This window comes from Pteronotus mesoamericanus, unplaced genomic scaffold (assembly GCF_021234165.1).
Source record: "Pteronotus mesoamericanus isolate MK-2021 breed Mesoamerican mustached bat unplaced genomic scaffold, CSHL_Meso_final contig_32, whole genome shotgun sequence".
Classification (NCBI taxonomy): domain Eukaryota; kingdom Metazoa; phylum Chordata; class Mammalia; order Chiroptera; family Mormoopidae; genus Pteronotus; species Pteronotus mesoamericanus.
Genome location: NW_026555134.1, coordinates 7,660,705 through 7,681,449, shown reverse-complemented (window position 1 = coordinate 7,681,449; position 20,745 = coordinate 7,660,705). Strand labels below are relative to the sequence as shown.

General features: G+C 38.1%; 1 protein-coding gene across 1 annotated transcript; it reads right to left on the bottom strand.

The window, feature by feature from the left end:
• Positions 1-3,331: 3,331 nt before the first annotated feature.
• CBR4 (carbonyl reductase 4) lies at positions 3,332-19,590 on the bottom strand. The gene is made up of 5 exons (XM_054576068.1): positions 19,221-19,590; positions 17,073-17,193; positions 16,237-16,373; positions 13,873-14,007; positions 3,332-5,351 (listed from the first exon to the last, which is right to left on the bottom strand). Exons 1-5 carry the CDS (start codon positions 19,360-19,362, stop codon positions 5,173-5,175), a joined length of 714 nt encoding a protein of 237 aa, XP_054432043.1. The 5' UTR covers positions 19,363-19,590; the 3' UTR covers positions 3,332-5,172.
• Positions 19,591-20,745: the final 1,155 nt, after the last annotated feature.

Below are 20,745 nucleotides of genomic sequence, written 5' to 3'. Positions count from 1 at the left end.
CAAACATTTAAAGATTATATATCCTTCTCAAACTCTTCTAAGAAATTAAAGCGGAAGAAATGCTTCCTAATTCACTTTACAAGGCCAACATTATCCTGATAGCCAAACCAGGCAAAGACAACACATACAAATAAAAAAACTACAGGCCTATATCTCTGATGAACATGGATGCAAAAATTCTCCAAAAAAAAAACAAAAAAAATTAACAAATCAAATACGACAGTGCATTAAAAGAATCATATGTCACGATCAAATGGGATTTATTCCAGGGATGTAAGGATGATTCAACATCCACAAATCAATCAATGTGATACAATGCATTAACAAAATGAAGGATAAAAATTATATGATCGTCTCTATAGATGCAGAAAAAGCATGTGACAAGATATAATATCCACTTATGATTTAAAAACTCTCAGTAAAATAGATGTAAGGAAACTACCTCAACACAATGATGGCCAAAGATGACAAACTCACAACAAACATTATGCTCAATGGTTACAAAATAAAAACTTTTCTTCAAAGATCAAAAATAAGACAAAGATTCATTCTCTTCCCATTTTTATTCAACATACTACTGAAAGTCCTAGTCAGAGCCATTAAGCAAAATAAGTAAATAAATAAATAAGAAATAAAAAGCACCTAAATTGGAAAGAAATATGTAAAACTGTCATATTTGCAGATTAGATGACATGATTTTATATGTAGAAAACCCTAATGACCCTACCAAAACACTATTAGATATAGTACATGAAGCCTGTAAAGTTGCAGGAAACAAAATCAATATACAAATAGCTGTTGTGTTTCCATATCCAAAAAACTAGCGGAAACAGAAACCAAGTAAACAATCCCATTTACAATCACAACAAAAAGAAAAAAAATACCTAGAAATAAATGTAACAAAGGAGATAAAACTGGTAGAGTGAAAACTACAAGACTTCTGAAAGAAATTGAAGACAAAATAACTGGAAAGATAATCTATGCACATAAATTGGAAGAATTAATGTTGTTAACATGTTCATGTTGCCTAAAGCAACCTAGAGATTTAATGCAATCCCCATCAAAGCCCCAAAATCAGTTTTCACAGAAATAGAACAAAAGTCCTAAAATTTCTATGGGAACTACAAAAGACCATGAATAACCAAAGAAATCCTAGAAGGGTCAGGGGAGAACAAAGCTGGAAGTATTACACTCCCTAATTTCAAACTATACTACAAAACAATAGTAATCAAACAGTGTGGTATTAGCAAAAACAGACAGAAACGAACAGCACAGTAAATCCGCACATATATGAATACCTAATTTACAACAAAGAAGCCAAAAACATACAACAGAAAAAGAATGTTGTTGGGCAACTGACAGCTACATGCAAAAGGATGAAACTAGACCACTTTCTTACGCCATAAATGGAAAAAACTGAATGCAAGACCTGACGCTATAAAACGCCTAGAAGAAAACAGGTAGTGAGCTCCCTGAGCCACTCTTGGCAATGATTTTTTAAATTTAACACCAAAAGCAAAAGTAAACATGTGGGACTACATCAAACTAAATACCTTCTACACAGCAAAGGAAAACAGTAACAAAATTAAAAGGCAAACTATCTAATGGAAGAAAGTAGCTGTAAATCATGTATCTAATAATAGGAGGTTAATGTCTAAATTATATTTAAAAACAGATACAACTCAACAGTATAAAAATACAATGAAAAAATTGAGAAAGGATAAGCACAAATATTTGCCCAAAGAAGACACACAGATGGCCAACAGGTACACAAAAAGGTGCTCAACATTACTAATCATCAGGAAAATGCAAGTCAAAACTATAATGAGGTTATCACCTTACACCCATCAGAATGACTATATCAAAAAGGCAAGAAATAACAAGTGTTGCCACAGCCGTAACGAAAAGAGAACCCTTGCCCATTGTTGGTGAGAATTGGCATAGTCACTATGAAAACAGTATGGAAGTTCCTCAAAAAAACTTAAAAAGGAACAACTATAAAAGATCCAGCAATTCCACTTACAGATATTTATCTGAAGAAACTAACTCAAAAAGATATATTCCTGTGTTCATTATGCAGCGTTATGTACAAGAGCCAAGGCATGGAAACAAATGTCCATCAACAATGAATGGATAAAGAAAATGTGAATATATATATTTTTTCAGCCATAAAAAAGAATGAAATTTTGACATCTGTGACAACATGGATAGATCTTGAGGGCATTGTCCTAAGTGAAATAAGTCAGGCATAGAGAGACAAATACCATTTGGCATCACACACATGTGAAATCTTTAAAAACAAAAAACAAAAAACTGAGCTCATAGGTACAAAGAACAGACTGGTGCTTCCCAGGGGCAAGGAGTAGGTGGCAGACAAAATGGGAGAAAGGGGACAAAAGGTACAAACATTCAGTTATAAAATAAATAATTCCTGGTGATGCGATGTACTGCCGAGTGACTACAGTTTTGAAAATGTATTTTATTTCTGAAATTTGCTAAAAGGGTTGATCTTAGAAGTTCTCATCACAAAAAAGAAAATTTTCTATGTGTGATGATAGATATTAAGTAGACTTACTGAGGTGATCATTTTCCAATATATACAGACATCATATGATCTTGAACACTTGAATCTAATATAATCTTGTATCGTATATCTCATTACATCTCTAGAAAACACAAAGTATGTAGGGGTAGAACCAACAAATGTGTGAAAGATGTGTATGCTGAAAACTACAAAAACTTGCTTAAGGATCACAATAAATAAAGACAGTGGTGTTTACTCTGAAGACCTTATAATGTAGTTAAAAGTGAAATTAATATAAAAGAAACTCAAAAACCATTAAATACTTTTAGTATGCTTTTCAAGTTAGGGTAGTGGTATAATTTCTCAACTTGCACCTATTTCCATTTTGAAGGCCTAGACAAATGTTTCAGCAACAGAAGGTACAACTCTTGTAATATCCAGAACAGTCCCCTCTCTTTATTCTACGTAACAGAAACATAAATTAAATGATCATTTTTGCACCTACTTTGCCCCCCGGAGTAATTTATAACATACATGTCTATCTCCACAAACTGCCTCATAAACTGGAGATGAGTAAAAGTTCCAAAAGGAGCACAAATTTTAAAACCTTCTATGCAAAAATTTTAATACATTGCCTTCAAGCACAAACCATTTTTTAAAAAGTGCTCAACACAGGTTGCATTATGCGCTCGTAACTTCTTGTTAAGAATTCACTGAAGTTCTTGAACCTCTGAACATAAGTTACAGCTGGCGACTTATTTCAGCAAGTATTAAATTACAAATTCTACCGGGTTATGGAAGGGGGGTGGAAAACTCACCTGGAGTGAGACACTGAAAGCTTATTTTACCACTTTCAAGATTTCTCCCCATATCACACGAGCAGCTCGATAGGGGATGGAGGAAAGGGTGGTTACATTTTTAATGTAAACAGACACACGGTTAACCCTAACCCTATCTGTAACCTACATCTTAGTGTCATCAGTTTCACGAAACGTGTTGCTTTCTTCCTAATCACGTGCCCAATCATCCTCACTGGTAATAGCAGAAGGTCAAGTGTCCAGAGGAGGGATTCAAGCCTGAGAGGATGTCCAAATGAAGAGGTGCAGGCAGCCCAAGGCCTGCCGGGGAGACAGCATTACAAAAACGGCCTGCTCTGACTGCATGCACTCCCCTAGCCCAGACGCATCAGCTGCCCCACGCGAAACCGTCTTCAATGCAGCATTCCCTATACGCGCCTAGAACTGGCAGTGCCTGGTAAGGTCTGTAAATGACCATGCTTGCACTTAGTAGACAATGTTCACACTTGACTTTCTCAAATTCAAAATGTACTCATGGAAGTAAAGAAGATTATTTCAAAGATAAATTCTAAAGTAATTTTTAAGAAATCAGCAATCTTAATTTAAAACAGATTTACTTTCATTATTTTTTATTTTTTATTTTAATTACTTCGCATTTATTTCTATATCCTATTTAAGGTTTTGCACTGACTTTCAATGTAAAATTAAACCAGTTTCCATAAAATAAAATGTTCAGCCTCAACAAACGTATAACTAGGATAATTTTTTAAATGCAGTAAATATTTTAAACATTTTAATTTAATTCATAAAAATCAACATGAATCTAGTGACACTAAAATATCACACTATTCCCCACAAAACAGTTCAATGCAAAATAGATGTTGCCTGATAGTTGGCTTTCAGTTTGTGTATTTACCTCTATTCTCAGGCAAATATTTTCTTTTAAAACTAATGTTTTGTTCCTTGTAAAGACATCCAATCCATTGTTACTGCATATTCATCATTTATGACTGTTCATAAGTAATTAAGCATACTATCTAAAATTATACGATAAGAATCATATTCAAAATATTCTTCATTGTTAAAATATTATTTTTATACTATTTTTAAGTAGTTTGCTGTACTGAATGATTTGTAGATAAAAAAAACACAACTTCCACTTCCTGAGTTGATAAGATTATCAATTTAGCAGATATTAAACCTTAAGATAAGAGTAAATGCTCATCATCATAATGAATTTCTATAAAATGGATCGACTGTACCACACATATGTTTGTAGACTATTTTGTCCAGCTGCTCAATTGGGGGTAATGTCACTGGAAAAAAAACAGACTCTAAATTCATATCTGTATCAAATCAATACTGGTTTGTTTGTTTTTTCAAACTGTATGAAAACTGATCATCTAGATATAGGAAAAAGAATACAATGTTTAACTTTAGCAGGGTTGCTAAAGTACTACAACTAACAAATGCCCTATAAATACTCTTATTTTTTGGCAATGGCCCACAAGTTTAACTTCTAGAGAATTCAGCCCAATATAATAAACTCATAAAAATTAAACTGTATAATTTTTCCACTTTTGAGACAAAAATAAAGGTAATATAGTACCTATTTATATCATCTGGAAAATGTCTATATATTAAAATTGCAACAGTCTATAGGATACATACCATTTAGAAAACACAATTGGTCAAACATTTTCTTTTCGGATATAAACATACAAAGATGAAAATCAACATTTGTAGCAAGAATGCATTTTACTAGCAAATGCCACCCATGTAAATATGATTGTCTAACCAATAAAGTGTACCCCTGATTTACATCATCATTATAATTTAGTGATCTGTAAATTACATCCTGAGTTGTAATCCCCCATCCACCACCAGAACGTGCCCTGTAATATATGGTGATTCTAAAAGAAACAGAACCGCGTGTGCCACATCAATAGGTTCTCCAAATCTCCCAAGAGGAATACTTTTCTTGAAATGTTCTTCTTTCATGCCTTTCGTCATATCTGTACGAACAAATCCTAAAAGAGAAATGTTAATTTAGTAGAAAAGGGTATACACTAAAACATTTGCTCAATTTCAAATCAAGATATTGGTTCCAGAAAAGTTGAAATTCCTAGTGAAACTTGTTTACGAAATAGAGTTTTGCTAGCCATCAAGTAAACAGGTGTGTACATTTTTATTCCATTTAACTCAATGAACATTTATTTAACATTGAAATATGAGATTCCTAAATATTAGGCCCAACGCACAGCACAATGGAAGTGGGTACATACAAACACAAGTAAGAATTATATTCCTTGGAGAACTTATACTTTATGGAGGATATAGTCACTTGCACCCTTACTAATAACATAAGAAAGTCCCGTGAATATCCTTCTAGAGGTATACTCACAAAGTACAACTGAATCGATTAATCTTCCCTTGAGTGAGGCAGAGATGGGTAAGGACGTATAGAGGGAAGAGAGGCATCACAAAGGGGCCATGTGAACTGATCTGGCACTATGACCAAATTTAGTTCCATTTGCTACGACTAGGAAAGCTGATTAGAGAGACCAGTATTTCCAATATTCATACACAAAACAAACCATAGGGTCATTTGTAATTCTGTTACAAGCAAACAAAGAAAATTAAAACTTTAACATGACATTGGTATATGCAATAAATCCTGCAGAGAACATGTTCTGAAGTTTAATATCCTTGGACACATTTATTTTCAATGATGCCTCAGAGAATGTATTAGAAAGAAAAATTCACCTCACATGTTAAGACAGCCGAATGAATGAGAATTATGAACATAACATTTAAAAGCTGGTTTCTTCTCAGAAAGTTCATGAAACAACTATAGTTTATCCTAAGGATATTTTCCCATTTACTCTCAAACTCTAAGCAAAAAAATAAATAAGTAATGTATTTTAAACTTAAGGGAAAAAATCTCAATAAACTACATTAAAATGGCTAACTGAGAGACATTGCAACTGTGATTAACAAATTTTACTCTCAACTTCCAGTTGGCTCTGGTGACTTCTTCTCAAGGACAGCATTTTGTAGTAAAAATAACAACAATAACTAGCCTAGAAGACATTCTACTAGATTCTAGTCTCTACTCTGCTAATACTATCAAAGTAAGTTACAACAAGAAGTCATGTACTGTCTAAAACTATGTAACTTTCTATATCGTGAAACAAGAGAAGTAGACTGAAAATGATAGATCACTGAGATTTCTTTTAGCTCTAAAAAACTATGAGAATAAAATTTAAAAATATGCCTCATTAAGAAGTCTTCATGACTTCCTTACTTAAAGTTTAGGAAGGAGAGCTCCCCTTAAAAGGACCCTCGGTTCTTACACTGGCAGTTGTGTGGAGCTTAGAATGTTCCAATTGAAGATGTTAGCCTGGCTATCCCTGTCGTGCTAAAAGAAACTGATTTGCCCTGTTCTGGGGAGACTGCAGCTCTGACATGTTTGCCCTTCCGGAGAACAAGGATAAGGCCACACGACCTGTGACAGGCCATCTGAAGGTCTTTACACCTTGAAATAGAGGCTGTTCTAGAAAAGGGCATCAACCACTGAAAGGCAAACCTTACCTAGGAAGGGAGATTAGGCAGGGAGACAAGTTCAAGGACAATCTCTGTGAGATGGAAAGGCCTCTGTGACATACATATGGGCTGTGAGGACAGACTGTGGTCCACCAAAAACAACCAAGTACACCAGATATAGGGAACAAATAAAGGCTACTATCTCAAAGCTGTTAATAAGATCTTGCTCAGCAGTCAGTCCAGCCTGGATTCAGCTTGACTATGGTGCCCAGGTCAGATTAAATTTGTAAATGAAGGCGAGAGGTGCACTCTAACCCCAGCAATGCTTACAAGAAGTCCAAAACTAGGATCACGATGTTCAAGCGCCTCCCTCATGTGAAGATTCTCCCTCCGCTGCTCAAGCTTGGAAGATAAAGGTGTTACTGCATGAGGAGCAGTTTGCCAGACTCTACCCAAACCTGTGTCTGGAATGATAAACCTTATGGGACCACAGCTAATAACCATCATTGACCTCTATACTAAGAGCCTAAAACCAAGGAGCCATCAGAGGCCAAGTTGAAAGGACCCAAAAACACTGGATTTATCCTCTGGAGGGTGGGTCCCATGTAGTACAGACTTTCCCCCGCAGGGGAGTGTCCTATGAACCCATGTGTATCAGTGTACCAGCTGGCATGTTGCGAGAGGCTGCAAGAGGCTCCCGTGAATTTTCTTTTCAAGACTCAACACGCTTGCCATTTCAGGACTGGTGATTCAGAAGCACACCTGCCCACACTGCACTGAGTGTTCAGCAGTTCTGGGGCGAAAACAGCATGACCGCCAAGCCCGGCCGTTCCTGTCTACCCAAACTCATCCCGAGGGACTATTTTCTTTTTTTCTTTTTTCTTTTCGTTTCCCCAGATGAAAAGTCTTCAAAGGAAAATGTTTTGCTGATGTGGAAGAGGTGGGAAAAAAAATGACAAAAGCTTGTACTAAAGGCATCAAAATCAACGAGTTCAAAACCTGTTTTGAGCAATGGAAAACAGCGCCTCAACAGGTGCATGGTATCTAATAGGGAGCACTCTAAAGGAGACTCAAGTCCAAACATGTAAGAATAAATACACAATATTTTAAAAATAAATTCTGGAGTTCAGGGGGTCCCCCCTCGTATATTCACAGGACCCTGCATATAAATAGTCTTCAGGATTCTATGTAAAACCTGAGCAGAGATATTAGCAGCTCTTAAATGCGCCACACGCCCATTTTTGTGTTTGTCCTGCTTCCCAGTGTGCGTTCCCTCTCCTTAGCCCCTCCCTCTCCTCCACGTCATTCTTTCATTTGTAATACTCCAGAAACTGGCTCTTCCTATTTTACTGCATACATATGTACAATGCCTCTCAAGCTGGGCTATAAAAATGACAAATTGCCAGCAGCTGCCACCATCTAACAAATGATGTCATTACTGGTCACTTGTTGCACAGTTAGAGGTTTCCAGCTGGCTCCAAAGCTATCACTGCTTAATCCAATAAACATATAACTGAAATGATATGCACTCAACCAACTTAGAACCAGGATACTTCTACTTTAATTTGGTCTATGATGGCACACACATTACTACTATTTATAGAATATAAATTCTTTAGGAACAGAAATACTCTGGTATCCATTTCTGGCTAGCTTTACAGTAAAAATAAATAGCATCCCATTTCTATATTACCTGGTCACTTTGTTGGTGTTGCACACTTTTGGAGAGAGCAGAGACTTTACGTTTAAATAAGATGCCTATCACCAGCATTCACAATTGTGGGACGTGCACGACTTCCTATACCCACCGGCTCGGGTGTCCCTTCTCTGGCACAAGTCTCTAGGACCCAGAAAGAATTAAAATAACCACAGACACTTCTTTTCAGGCAGAAGAGACAAGGCAGTTGACAAGAACTAGACCAAGGTTTTAACCAGAACGATCCCTATGTCTTACTATTGTATTTGTAAATATGTATAAGGAACCAGTGTGCAAAAATCAACTCCATACCAAAGGGCCCGTAACAGCACCTGGAAGAATACCCGTTTTGAGTAGCTGCTAAGTGGATGCAAGCATTTGTCAACAAGATTTTCTCCAAGTGGTAAACATTAAAGCCCCTCAATTTATGACAGGAGGGGAGGGGTCAAAACACTTAAGCTACCCTACAGAAATAAATGCAAGGCTGTATTACTTGTCAAAATTTAAATGCACATACCCTTCGGTCTTGGCAGCTTCCTTCCCAGGATCACACTCATACGCTCGCACATGTGCAAGATAAATAGTGTAGAAGTATTGTGACTGCATTCTTCGTTGTAATGGCAAAAGATCAGACACAACCTAAATGCCCATCCAGGGGCAACAGGTTAAGTAAATTATGGTACACCAGTCAAACGGAAATCATCGTCTTTTAACTAGCCATTAAAAGTGACGCAGACATCACAAAGACCACATGTTAACATGACTTCATTTACAAGAACTATCCAGAATAGGGAAATCACTGGAGACAGAAAGCAGAGCAGTGGCTGCCAGAAGTGGGGGACATTAGAGGGAAATGGGGATGAATACTAATGGCTACCGGGTCTCTTCTGGGATGAAAAAAATGTTCCAAAATATATAGATCGTGATCACAGAACAATTGCGTGACTATACTAATACCACTGAAGTGTACACTTTAAATGGGTGGATTGTACATTATGTGAATTATACTTCCATAAATCTGTCATTCAATAAAGTGAAGAAGCTCTACATGGAATAATATGGAATCAACTACAAGATATATTGGCCTGTGAATAAAGCGAGGTACCAATGATTGTGAATAAAATGGCACAATGTGTGCTTTCTTAAAACACACACATTTGATTGGCTTGTAAACAAAATAAGAAGAAGCTCGTTAACAGTGTGTTGCTTTTGAGAAAAGGATTTGAATGAAGAGAAAAGATCCACTTTGCCCTCTATGCCTTTTGGTACTTTTGAATTTAATACCATGTTTGCATTATCTATTGAAAACATATTTTTAAAGCAATGTACCCATTAAAGCTCCAATTTATCAAATATTGTTTGTCATATTCAATATTTTCAAATCAGTAGGATTTATCAAAGAAAAATAACAAATTTTTTATTTAAAGTAATATTGAGGCTTAGCAACTAAATGATGTTTTGAAAAAAATCAATAACATATTGCCCTGGCCAGGTGGCTCACTTAGTTGGAACCTAGTTCTCGGCACAAAAAGGTTGCAGATTTGATCCCAGGTCAGGGCACATACCTAGGATACGTATGGGTTCTGCCACCCAGTCAAGGCACCTATAAGAGGCAATCAATCAACAGATCTCTCTCACATCGATGTCTCTCTTTCCCCCTTCCTCTCTCTCTAAAAAAAGTAAAATAAAATAAAAACATATCCTTGGCTAAGGCTAAAAGAAAAAAAAAATCAGTAACATCAGCTGGTGAATCACAGCCTAATTTATGATTTTCATTGTTCCCAGGTTTTCATTTTATGATTTGCTTTTTAACTATGTTCCTTAGTTGGAAACTCCATTTGAAGGTAACCAGGAAAACAATATAAAAAGAAACACATTTGTTAATTCTGATATTTGTCAGGTCTATTCAATATCTGGTGAAGAATCTGATTATAATTACCATGGGAATTAAAGTTAATAAACGATCCATAGAATCAATTTAATTCTACTATTTAAACTTGCATTTTGCTTCTGACCAACGAAGCACATTCATACTAAATACACATAGCCAATGAAATGTAATATAGGTCACCTTATTAAATGGCCACATTTTTAGCAACAGGTTTTTTTCTGTAATATAAACTGCACTGGAAAGATCTTTAGGAAAGGCTATACGTACAAACACACTTCCATAACACTCAAAGAGCTTCCCCTTCTATACAAACCGGATTCCCACTATTGGCCCTGTTGTCTTGACAACTAATTCACTCTCACAAAATTAAGCACAATTTCTTCAGCGTTTCCACAGCATCATGCATGTACCTTTATATTCATCACACGCTGCTCTAATTATTTGTTTATATGTCTGTCTCTCCCACTGTACTTAGCTCCTTGCGGCAGAAGTAGCTTGCTCATTTCTGTAATTTTGGACCCTAACACATACATAATACATACCAGTAAGTCTGCTGAATGATTTATTACAAGTTAGAAACACTTTTATTCCCTTTAAACCATCAAGCTTTTTAATCACCAGGAATTAGAATTAACTCTTCATTACCCACACCATTGCAACCCCAGAAGAAAAGAAGGGAATACACACAATCCCAAACCACATATAACCTATTCTCCACACAGATCAACTAGGCCAACACGAAAATCAATCAGGGTGAATACAGCATACACAAACAGAAAGCAGTGCCAAATGCACTTTTAGAGTATCTTTTTTTTTTTTTTTTTGAAAACGGAGGTACTGTATCTAAACCAGAGTTTATCACGTGCTCCTGGATTTGGAATGCTAAAATTTAGCCAGCCCCCGTGAGTAAGCCATGAACTGGGATGAAGGCACAGTACACGGCAAAAGGGCTAGCAGAGCCTGCTGTCCGTTCCCTGACCCCTGTGGTTCGACGTCAGCGCCAACTACAATGCCAGCTCCAGCTAGCACCCAAGATGGAAACATCAGCAACTTCAGATAAAACGGTTTCAGCGGTCTTCTTCTGCTAACTCTTTCTTACAAACAACCGATAAACTAAACAAAACGTCTTTTCTTAATACTGGTAATCAACTCTTAAATATCTATAGTATCCCAAATCAGAAATCCCATGGCTAACTGGCAGAAGGATATGAAAACACTCATTTTACTCAAAGTCAAGAAAATACCTAAGCAAACTTTCTATCACACCATCTAATGAGTGGTCATGTAGATTGAAGGTTCAGCACCTTTCATTACCCTCTTAACTGTCCCGAGCAATTTCATCAACAAGTAACTTGGCAAAAGGCAGATGATAGAAAGGGAAAAGTTACAAAGTTGGGTAATTCCAGATAGTTTAGACAGACGACATAAGCAAAAGGACAAAAACGACCTAAAAGCTTCTAATGATGCAGGAAACCTAAGGGGCCACTCCGTTAAGCTCTCCTTAGCTGGGAAATCGAAAGACAGAGCTTCTAGCAACAGTCCTGACGCAAACCTTCAGTGCTCACTGTCGCCTACGCCCCAGCCTCCCCAACGGTAAAAACGAGAGACTAAGTGGTCGCTAGGTCCTTTCCATCTCACGTTTTTCAGGAAGTAAAATTTAAAAACGAAAATTTTAAAGAAAATGTAAGGTAGAATAAATCATTTTGTAGTTACCACTTCAATATTTGGCTCCTTTCACCATCATTTTAGATCTATTCTAAGCTGGAATCTATCTCGAGTACCCATTGACCAATAAATGGCTCCCTTCTCTATAAATCAAAACTATTTTTTGAAGGGTTTCTTGAGCCTTTGCATCCTAAACTGTGACTCTATTATATTTTAATATATTCCAATTAACAATCACTAGCAGACCAAGTTAATTGGCTTTATGTCCCATTGAATCCATCAATATTTTCAAGTAATGTGGAATACCCAAAGTCAGCATAATAAAAGGAACAGGTGCACGATAATATTCTCTTGCCTTCTTAAAGGGGCTCTGATTTCCGTGTATTTAGCTCAAATCACACTTGCTTTGTCTTACAAGTGGATTGCGTCTGTTGGCTTGGTTTTCCCCACATGTTTAACCAGAACACAACGTGTTCCTGATAGAGTCCCTCCAGCAAGGCAGCTCTATCGTAACTTTTTCACTGTGACTTCTACTCTTCTGAAAATTCATTAAACAGCCACTTCAACAGCCACCTCTCTGACACCTTCACTGCTGGCCTCACCCAAACAGGTCTGATCTTAGAAGCCTCGGCCCCTCTGAGCAAGGCCTCTGCACGTAACAGAGGCCAGTAGCAGAGCCGTACTGGCGACAGAGTTCAAGTGCCCCGTTTCTCTTAGGACGCGCTGCCGCTTTCCTCCCCCCATAATGTTACTCAATCAGCTTCCGCTTGCTCATTAAACAAGCAAATAATGCTGAAATCACTATGAAAATCTTAGTACTTCATAGGGTGACTTTTAAAAAGATGTTCCTTCCTCCTGAGTCTGTGTAAATATCTTTTTTCTTTCAAATTTTTCATTGTGTTAAATTTCTAACATGAATCCTGGATAGCTCTCTGGGGTACAATGAAGTGCAGGAAAAGGTTTCTGGTCTATTTTGAAAAGAAGCATTCTATGACCCCTAGCAACTCTTTTTTTATGCAAATAAAGGCTTTCTGAAGTAATGAATACATCAGCTAGTGTACATGGCTGCTTTGTAAAATGTGCCAATGATATCGCCTATGCAGCCTTGTTTATTTCCTCTGGATTATACTGTTATTAAAAACACATTGTATTATAGAGCTGTTCAGATATTTTAAATATAAAGATGTATTGTCTCCACGATATCGACATCTGGAATATATTTGGGGAGTAAAAACATTACTTGGAAAGTTCTGCTTTGACAAACTGACAAAGCCTAAATTAACTATCAACTGTTGTGAGCAATATCAATGGAACATCCCAAGAAAGAAAGAAAAAAAAAAAAAGACACTTAAATGGAAAGGTTCTCCAAACGTATACCATTTGGATTTGCTCAACTTACTGGATATACGTTAAAATATTCCCTTACCCTCCAACACGAACCCTTGGAATTCTTACACGCTTAATTTATACCTGATTTTGGAATGAGAAGTTCCCCTTGTGATTTTAGTTTGCGTGTACCCATTCAGCAGAAAAAGCAATGTGGTCTGTGCAAACAAAACAGCCTATAATACTCTTGGCCTCCTCTGAGGATAGCGCACGGCCTGGCAACGAGGCCAGGTAAGTCCTATCAGACCGTGGTCAGGCCCTAACGATGCAGATGGACGTGCAGACACAAGGACAATCTCCGCAACCCGTGCACGTAGACGCAAATATACATGCATTATGTTTAAAAAGAAAGAAGTTTTTCACTGACCTGGTGCAACTACATTCACTCGAATTTTCTTTCTCGCTACTTCTTTGGCGAGAGCGCAGGAAAATCCAACCAACCCTCCTTTACTGGCACTGTACGCACACTGGCCAATGTTGCCTTTCAAACCGATCACACTTCCTAGAAAAAAACATCGAAAGCAAATGCAAGCCTATTTAATGAGGTTATCTGAGTATGAGGGTGACTTATACTAAACAGTCAAAAGGAGGTACAAATCATTTTATCTTGGCCTTTGATAAAAGTAGGAATTCTAACCATTGTCACTTGAGTGGCAAGAGTCTGAATCTGCTCCACATACAGAGAAAACAAATCTTAAAGGCACTTAGTTGAAACCTCTAATGCAAACCTCGGTTTGAGAACAGATCTACCGAGAGAAAGACACTCACTCTCACCTTTGAGTATGCCAGGCATGATGAAGTCTACAGTATTTATAAAGGCTTCCAGTAGGGACAGGTTAAAACCAGAAAAAGTCAGATAACGGCTCATTAGTTTTTATTAGACGTAAGGAAGCATTCATTTCCACCTTTAAAAAGTTCATCCGAAGGCAAATCTCACTAAATTTGAATTACTCTCGATCTAAGAAAAGCTTCAATTCCAAACTGTATTATAACTTGAGTTGTCTACTAAATATTATAACTTGAATTGCCTAGTAAAGATTCTTGGGTGTCCTCATTTATATGAATATGAAGAATAAGCTATCATTCAAATATTTAACTGTATGCAAATAAATTCAAAAAACATAGTGGGAAGTAATTTTCTGCATCAGTGACCTGTATTTATGACATAAAAGCTAATCAAAAACCTCACAAAATTTTTGAAATAGTAATTTCACTTCATAAAACTTTCCAAACACCCTTTTTATTTTATAATCAACAAGTCCAATAGCAGAATATGTATCTACCTTATATGTTAATGACAAAGGATGACAAAGCTCAAGCACAAAAGAGAGAAAAGACGTATCACACAGAGGAAATGCAGATAGACGGAGAAAGGGCTATTTGGAAGAAAGACGGTCACAGAGAGGCACAGCAAGGACAGAAAGATACAGGCATGGAGAAGAAGCCAAACAGGAAGCTTCAGAAGCATTGGTCATGCCGCACACTCTTGTTCCTCTGGTCAAAAGTGGTAACTTCTGAAACAGCATACATTTCTTTAGCAGTTTAAAGTACTCCTTTCGGTCATAAGATTCTCTTAATTTATTTTTAAGTATCTATGTTTCTTTACTTTTCGCTCAATTCTAAAGTATTGCATGTATACAAAGGAATGAGGAGGGGTTTTTTTAATACATCTGTTTAAAAGGAGATATTTAAAGGGAGACATTGTAGAGTTAAACAAATACACCTCTCGGCTGTTGCATGACAAATACAGCCCATGTACACACCAGCAGCGCACAAGAACCCTCAATCCTTATCTGGCCGTGTTCGAAAGCAAAGGTTGACTCGTTACTCGTCTTTTATAAGGTAACTCATCTCTTACATATTCAAAGGTAAAATCAAAATGTTCTAAAGCTTATTAGCACAGTATTCTTTTCCCTTCTTATTTTCAAAACAAAAACCTTACAGCTGGCTTGGAGAGCCATGCCCTCTCTTAAAAGAAATAGGGTCATTTACTTCGAGGAAGAAGTATCCCCCTTCTGTGGCTTTTTAAGATACTACCACTTACAATTAAAAGGCAGATGGTATGCCGCTCCTTTCAAATTACCACACTGAAATAAAATTTCAAGTCATTGGACATTTTAAGGGCACACACTACCCAGTTTATCTGCCCCATGGGTCCATGTTAAGAAACTGAAAGACTTACTCTCTTAAGAGAGCTTCCTCTTAAACCGTTGCACAAGATTAATCAGTGACTCAGGCAGCTGCTCTAGATGTCCTTTTTAGCCCCCGATATCTAGAATTTTCCAATCCCTTCTCCGTATTTTAAAAACTAGGTTTCACATAAAAAACAAGAATGTCCAATTTTTCTTTAAAAAATAACCAAAAGAGCTGGCAAAACTGGGACCACATGTGTGCACAGCAACGTTCTACTGGCTCTGAGCGGTGGTTGCTCCTGCCCTTCCCAGTGGCCTCCGGACACCAAAGCTGGCCATCTTCTGTCGTTGATCACATGGCGTGTGCTGTCCGTTTTCTAATACCTGGTGGTGTCGACACATTGAACACCATTGAACTTGACCACTAACGCATTTGAAGTGTGATTCCTGCTTTACTCGCTAGTCAGTTAATCCTTTCCCATTGATAATAAAATGACACATTTCATCCAAGTTTCACACGTGTACAAATTCCAATTTAGTCAGTTAAATGTTTTATGGTACTAAAAGGTCACTGTAAATTCATAAAGGTGAAGACTCACCTACATTAACAATAGATCCTCTCTGTTGTCGAATCATGGTTCTCATGGCAGCTTTACAGGTCAGCATGGAACCCAAAAGGTTAGTATGAAGCTGAGATATCATGTCTTCAGTTGTAGTTCTTACTAAGAGGTTATCCCTTTAAAAAAAAAAAAGTGTAAATTAAAAACAATGTAAAACAATATACATTCAAATATGTAAATTTTTACTGAAAACAGAATATAACAAGTGCTTCATCTCTGAGCTAGAATACCAAGAAAATCCTATTTTAAACTTGGTTTCTGAGGTACTAAAATAACAACTGATAAGCCAGAAATAATTGATTTGGAAGCCACCTTCTTATCCCCTATAAGATAGTGGCAAATACTCCTAACTGTAAAAAGTGGTGCCATGTGGCCAAATTGATTGAATTGGTTTGAATTAATTGAGCAACTGTCCCCTATGCCTTGTTTAGCAAGAAAAGTAATATTATTGTAAATATTCTGTCCCAAATTCATCATAAAAAAAGAATACCCTCTCTGATTCCATTAATGTTAATACAATGATCGGAGTCACAACAGTAGTTATCTACAAGGAACTATTAATTGGCAAGAAGGCTGAGAGAGCCTTCTGAAGTCCTGGAAAAGTTCTGCAGCTCAACATGGATGTTGCTTACAATGTCCAAGTTGATCAAGTTGTACCCTTATTGTATAAAAGAATGTATGGAGGGACAAATCAAAATAAAATGCACAGTTTTTATTCCAATTAGAAACCAAGTTAGTTAACATATTAATTCATCCTAATCAAAGACACAGAGAGAAAATGACACATTAGAAATGTACTTAAATTTGTGACCAACCTGTTAATTCCAGCTGCATTCACCAAGAAATTAACGGGACCTAAGTTTTTCTCTATCTCTTCAAATGCATTTTGAACATCATGTTCTTTGGCAACATCACAGCTAACTGCCAAATGACCACCTACACAACAAAGATTAGAATTACTTATAACTTGTAACCTGAACTTAAAAATTATTCACCACACATGTATTAAGTATCTGCTATGAGGTAGGCCTGTGCTAATCTAGAACCCAGAGATAAAAGACGATGTAACGGTTCCTGCTCTCGTGGACCTCTTTCTAATCAAACTGGGGTAGGGACCCGTGGGGAACATGAAGAAATGAAGTAATATTCCAGAAAGGAAATCTTAAAACTTGTTTTTAATCAACAAAAGATGAGGGACGGCATTTTTGGTGTTCATAATGCTTTGTAAAATTAATATAATAATATTTAAATTTTGACAATGGCCCCATCAAGAGTTTTCTAGGTTTTATAATTACTTTTTTGAAACTTATGTCTAATTCTGTTAGGTCTTTGTTAAATTGGGTATCCTGGCCCTGCCCTGAGTATAAACTCTAGGGTTTGTTTTTTGTCTGTTTTTTCCACCTATGGCACATATACTATTAATATTACGACTATTATTCAAGGCTGACCACTAGGAAAGAGAAGACAAAGCAGGTAGCAGTAAAAAATGCTAAAACTATACACCATAAAAAAAAAAGAAAGCTTTTTACTAAAAGCAACTGTTACTTATCTTTTTTCAAATGTGTAAACACCAAAAACATAGTTCAAAGAGTGTTCTATTTAATAATATACCATTTTAACACTCTAAAATTTAGATTTTTCTTTAATTGCATATTTTGTGGCTGACCTTGCCTAATAGCCGACACTAAAAGTAGCCCCTCAAGCCCTTGGAAACAGTAAATCATTGGCAAGTGACATTCTGGCTGTAAACCAGTCCCTCATGGAACCTGACTCAAAGAAAGGCCCAAAAGCATCCTGTGTCCCACTCTTGGGCCTTCATCTAAAGAGCTGTTGAGTCCACAACAGCCCTTGAGAGCTCCAACAAAAGTTTTAATCTAGTCCAGCAAACACTGATGGCTTGGGGTGACTCCATAAGGACCGCCACTTTTACACCCCTTTGACAAAGTAACATATGGCAATGCATATGAGAAGCAAGAACCATTCACTAAATTCTCCCTGGTGCTATACCTTATGTCGTTTTCTTTTAGAAAATCTAATATTCTCCTAACCCATGTAACCAATTAGGGTGAGCCAATAAGTAATGTTAGGTTACAGCCACCAAATGCATCCCCAGGCCTCTACTTCCGCCCCAAAGCCTCCCTGATAGCAAATGAGGTGCATCTGTCCATCAAAGCAATTATATAACAGAATCTTAAAATCTAACACCCTATAATTCTCTATCAACGGACTTAAATTAGCAAGACAAGTTACTGATCCATTATTTAAAAAGGGAGGCGAAAGTGAGGTTTAAATGCAGTACAAAGGAATTCGGCAAAACAAAACTCAATCGCCCATTTGTAAAAGTCACCAGAAGAATTTAATAACTAATTAAGTGCTTATGGAGGTATTAAAGCAAACCAGGTACATCTCAAAACTGGCTGGTACTCAAAAGTCTCTAGGAAACAGCCCTGCGCATCCACACACAGAAAGGAACAGCCGACAGCAAAGCCAAAGGGCGGCTTTTACGTGTGACGCGCCTACTTTCCTGCCCAGCCCAGCCTCCCAGGCGCCCGCGGTCTTGCCGACGCGTGAGTCCTTTGCCCTACATACAAAGTTAACTGTTGAGTGGCTTTCTCCTTCCAGACGCCAAGACAAAGCAGCCCCCCAAGGCTAGCGCTAGGGAAGCAGGTGCTTATTAACAGGGCCTCACCAGACTGCTAAATCTCAAAGGAAACCCTAAGCGTTCAGCCCTCAGCAGCAGGCAGTCTAGCAGAAGGGGCTCTGCAGGAAAACGGGACGGCGGGGAGGGGAGGGGTTCTCTGCACAAGCTGCAGTCTACACTCGGGAAGAATGCTCCTGCTCGTGGGCAAATGAGTTCGCTAAATCTCAGAGCTGTAAAGGGGAGTCCCGCTCGTTTTACAGAGGAGGAGACTGAAGGCGCTTGGACGGCAGCCACAACCGGACAACTCCAGCTCCATACCTACCGCCGAGATCAGCGGCGGCGGCTTTGGCCACTTCCAGATTTCTGGCGATGATGGCCAGTCGGTAGCCTTTCTGGGCCATTAACTGGGCCACTGCCCTGCCAATGCCCCGGGAGCCTCCAAAAACAGCACAGACTTTGTCCATCTTGGACCGGGGAGTCGCAAACTTGGAGAAAAGAAAACGAGTTGTGGCGGCCCCTTTCCAGATTCCGACTTTTATACCACCGCAACTTAAAAAGAAAAAAGAAAAAACCGCAACCGACGCGAAATTGAAGAACCACGCCACCCCTACTCCTGCCGCTGGACACGGGCCATCCTAGAGACTGGGAACACGAGCTAAGAATAAGGTATCAGCGCGTCGACGTCAGCGCGTAAGCGCTTCCAGGCGTCGCGCCTAAAGACGCCTGCGAGAATGAGCCAGACCGGCCAAGAAAGAGACACGCAGGAAGGGGCCGCACTGCATGCTGGGATTTGTAGTCTTGATGCTGCAGGGGCCAAGGCATTGACGCGCGGCGCAGTGCGAAATGTACTCCAACGTGCTTGGGAGGTGGGGGCTCACAACTAGAGCTCCGATGACCAGCCTGTCCAGTTTCCCTGGAAGTATTGCGGTTGTTAAGCCGCTGGACTTTGTTTTAAAATCAAGACAGTCCTCATCAAACCGAGACAAGTTGATCACCATAGTTAGAAACCAGAATATATGCAGTTAAGGGCGGATTTTCTATTGCAGTGGGGGTTGTCGGTGGCCCCAAACCCAGTGTTGTTCACGGGTTAACGGTGCATTACTCAGAGTTACAGTGTCTGCCTTTGACCCAGTGTTTGGCTGGGGATTAATGTCCTACTTGATGAAGTGGTCCCAAATCATCAGACTCACACCAAAACTTATCCTACCTATCTCTTCCCCACGTTGCTCAGAAATGGGCCTCACCCCAGCTGGATGTTACCATTTCATTTCAAAGGGCATAGCAAAGGCAGGTGCCCTGTCAAGAACATCATGTAATAGGAGCTCAAGAAATGTTAACTGAATAATTGAATACCCCTACAGGATCCATAAAACAAGCATCAGCTGCTGCAAACAAAAATAGGTTCCTGCAATTCTAAAGACATGTGCTGAGTGCTCTGAGAGTTAATAAGCTAAAAAGTGAACATTTGTTTCAATTATACTGTAAAAAGGAAGCTTTTTAATAAAATATTTCATTAGAGATGATTCAAGAAAGTGTAAAACATAGTACCCACTACTAAACACACACACACACACACACACCCCTCCCCCCCCCCCCCCCCCCCCCCCGCCGGATGACAGGACTAAATACACACGGAACACTAGTGAGTAGTCCAAATCATAAAGTGCAAAATTATACTAATGCAAAAAATCAGAGAAAAGGGAAAAGAAAGAGAAATGCATGGAAAGTTGCATTTGAAGACTGGATGCAAAATACAAGGATAGGAAGACAAAAAAAAAAACTAAGTAAATTGAGCACTCTTTTTTAAATATTATTTTTATCTCACCTAGATCCAAAAGGGATTTGAA

What these genes read in the sequence shown, in the direction of transcription:
- CBR4 (XM_054576068.1), bottom strand. Translation starts at nt 19,362, where the DNA reads ATGGACAAAGTCTGTGCTGTTTTTGGAGGCTCCCGGGGCATTGGCAGG. An exon ending in AGGATCTATTGTTAATGTAG is followed by an intron (nt 14,008 to 16,236) that starts GTGAGTCTTCAC and finishes GTTTTTTTCTAG; the next exon opens with GAAGTGTGATCGGTTTGAAA. An exon ending in AGTGAATGTAGTTGCACCAG is followed by an intron (nt 5,352 to 13,872) that starts GTCAGTGAAAAA and finishes TTTCTCTTTTAG; the next exon opens with GATTTGTTCGTACAGATATG.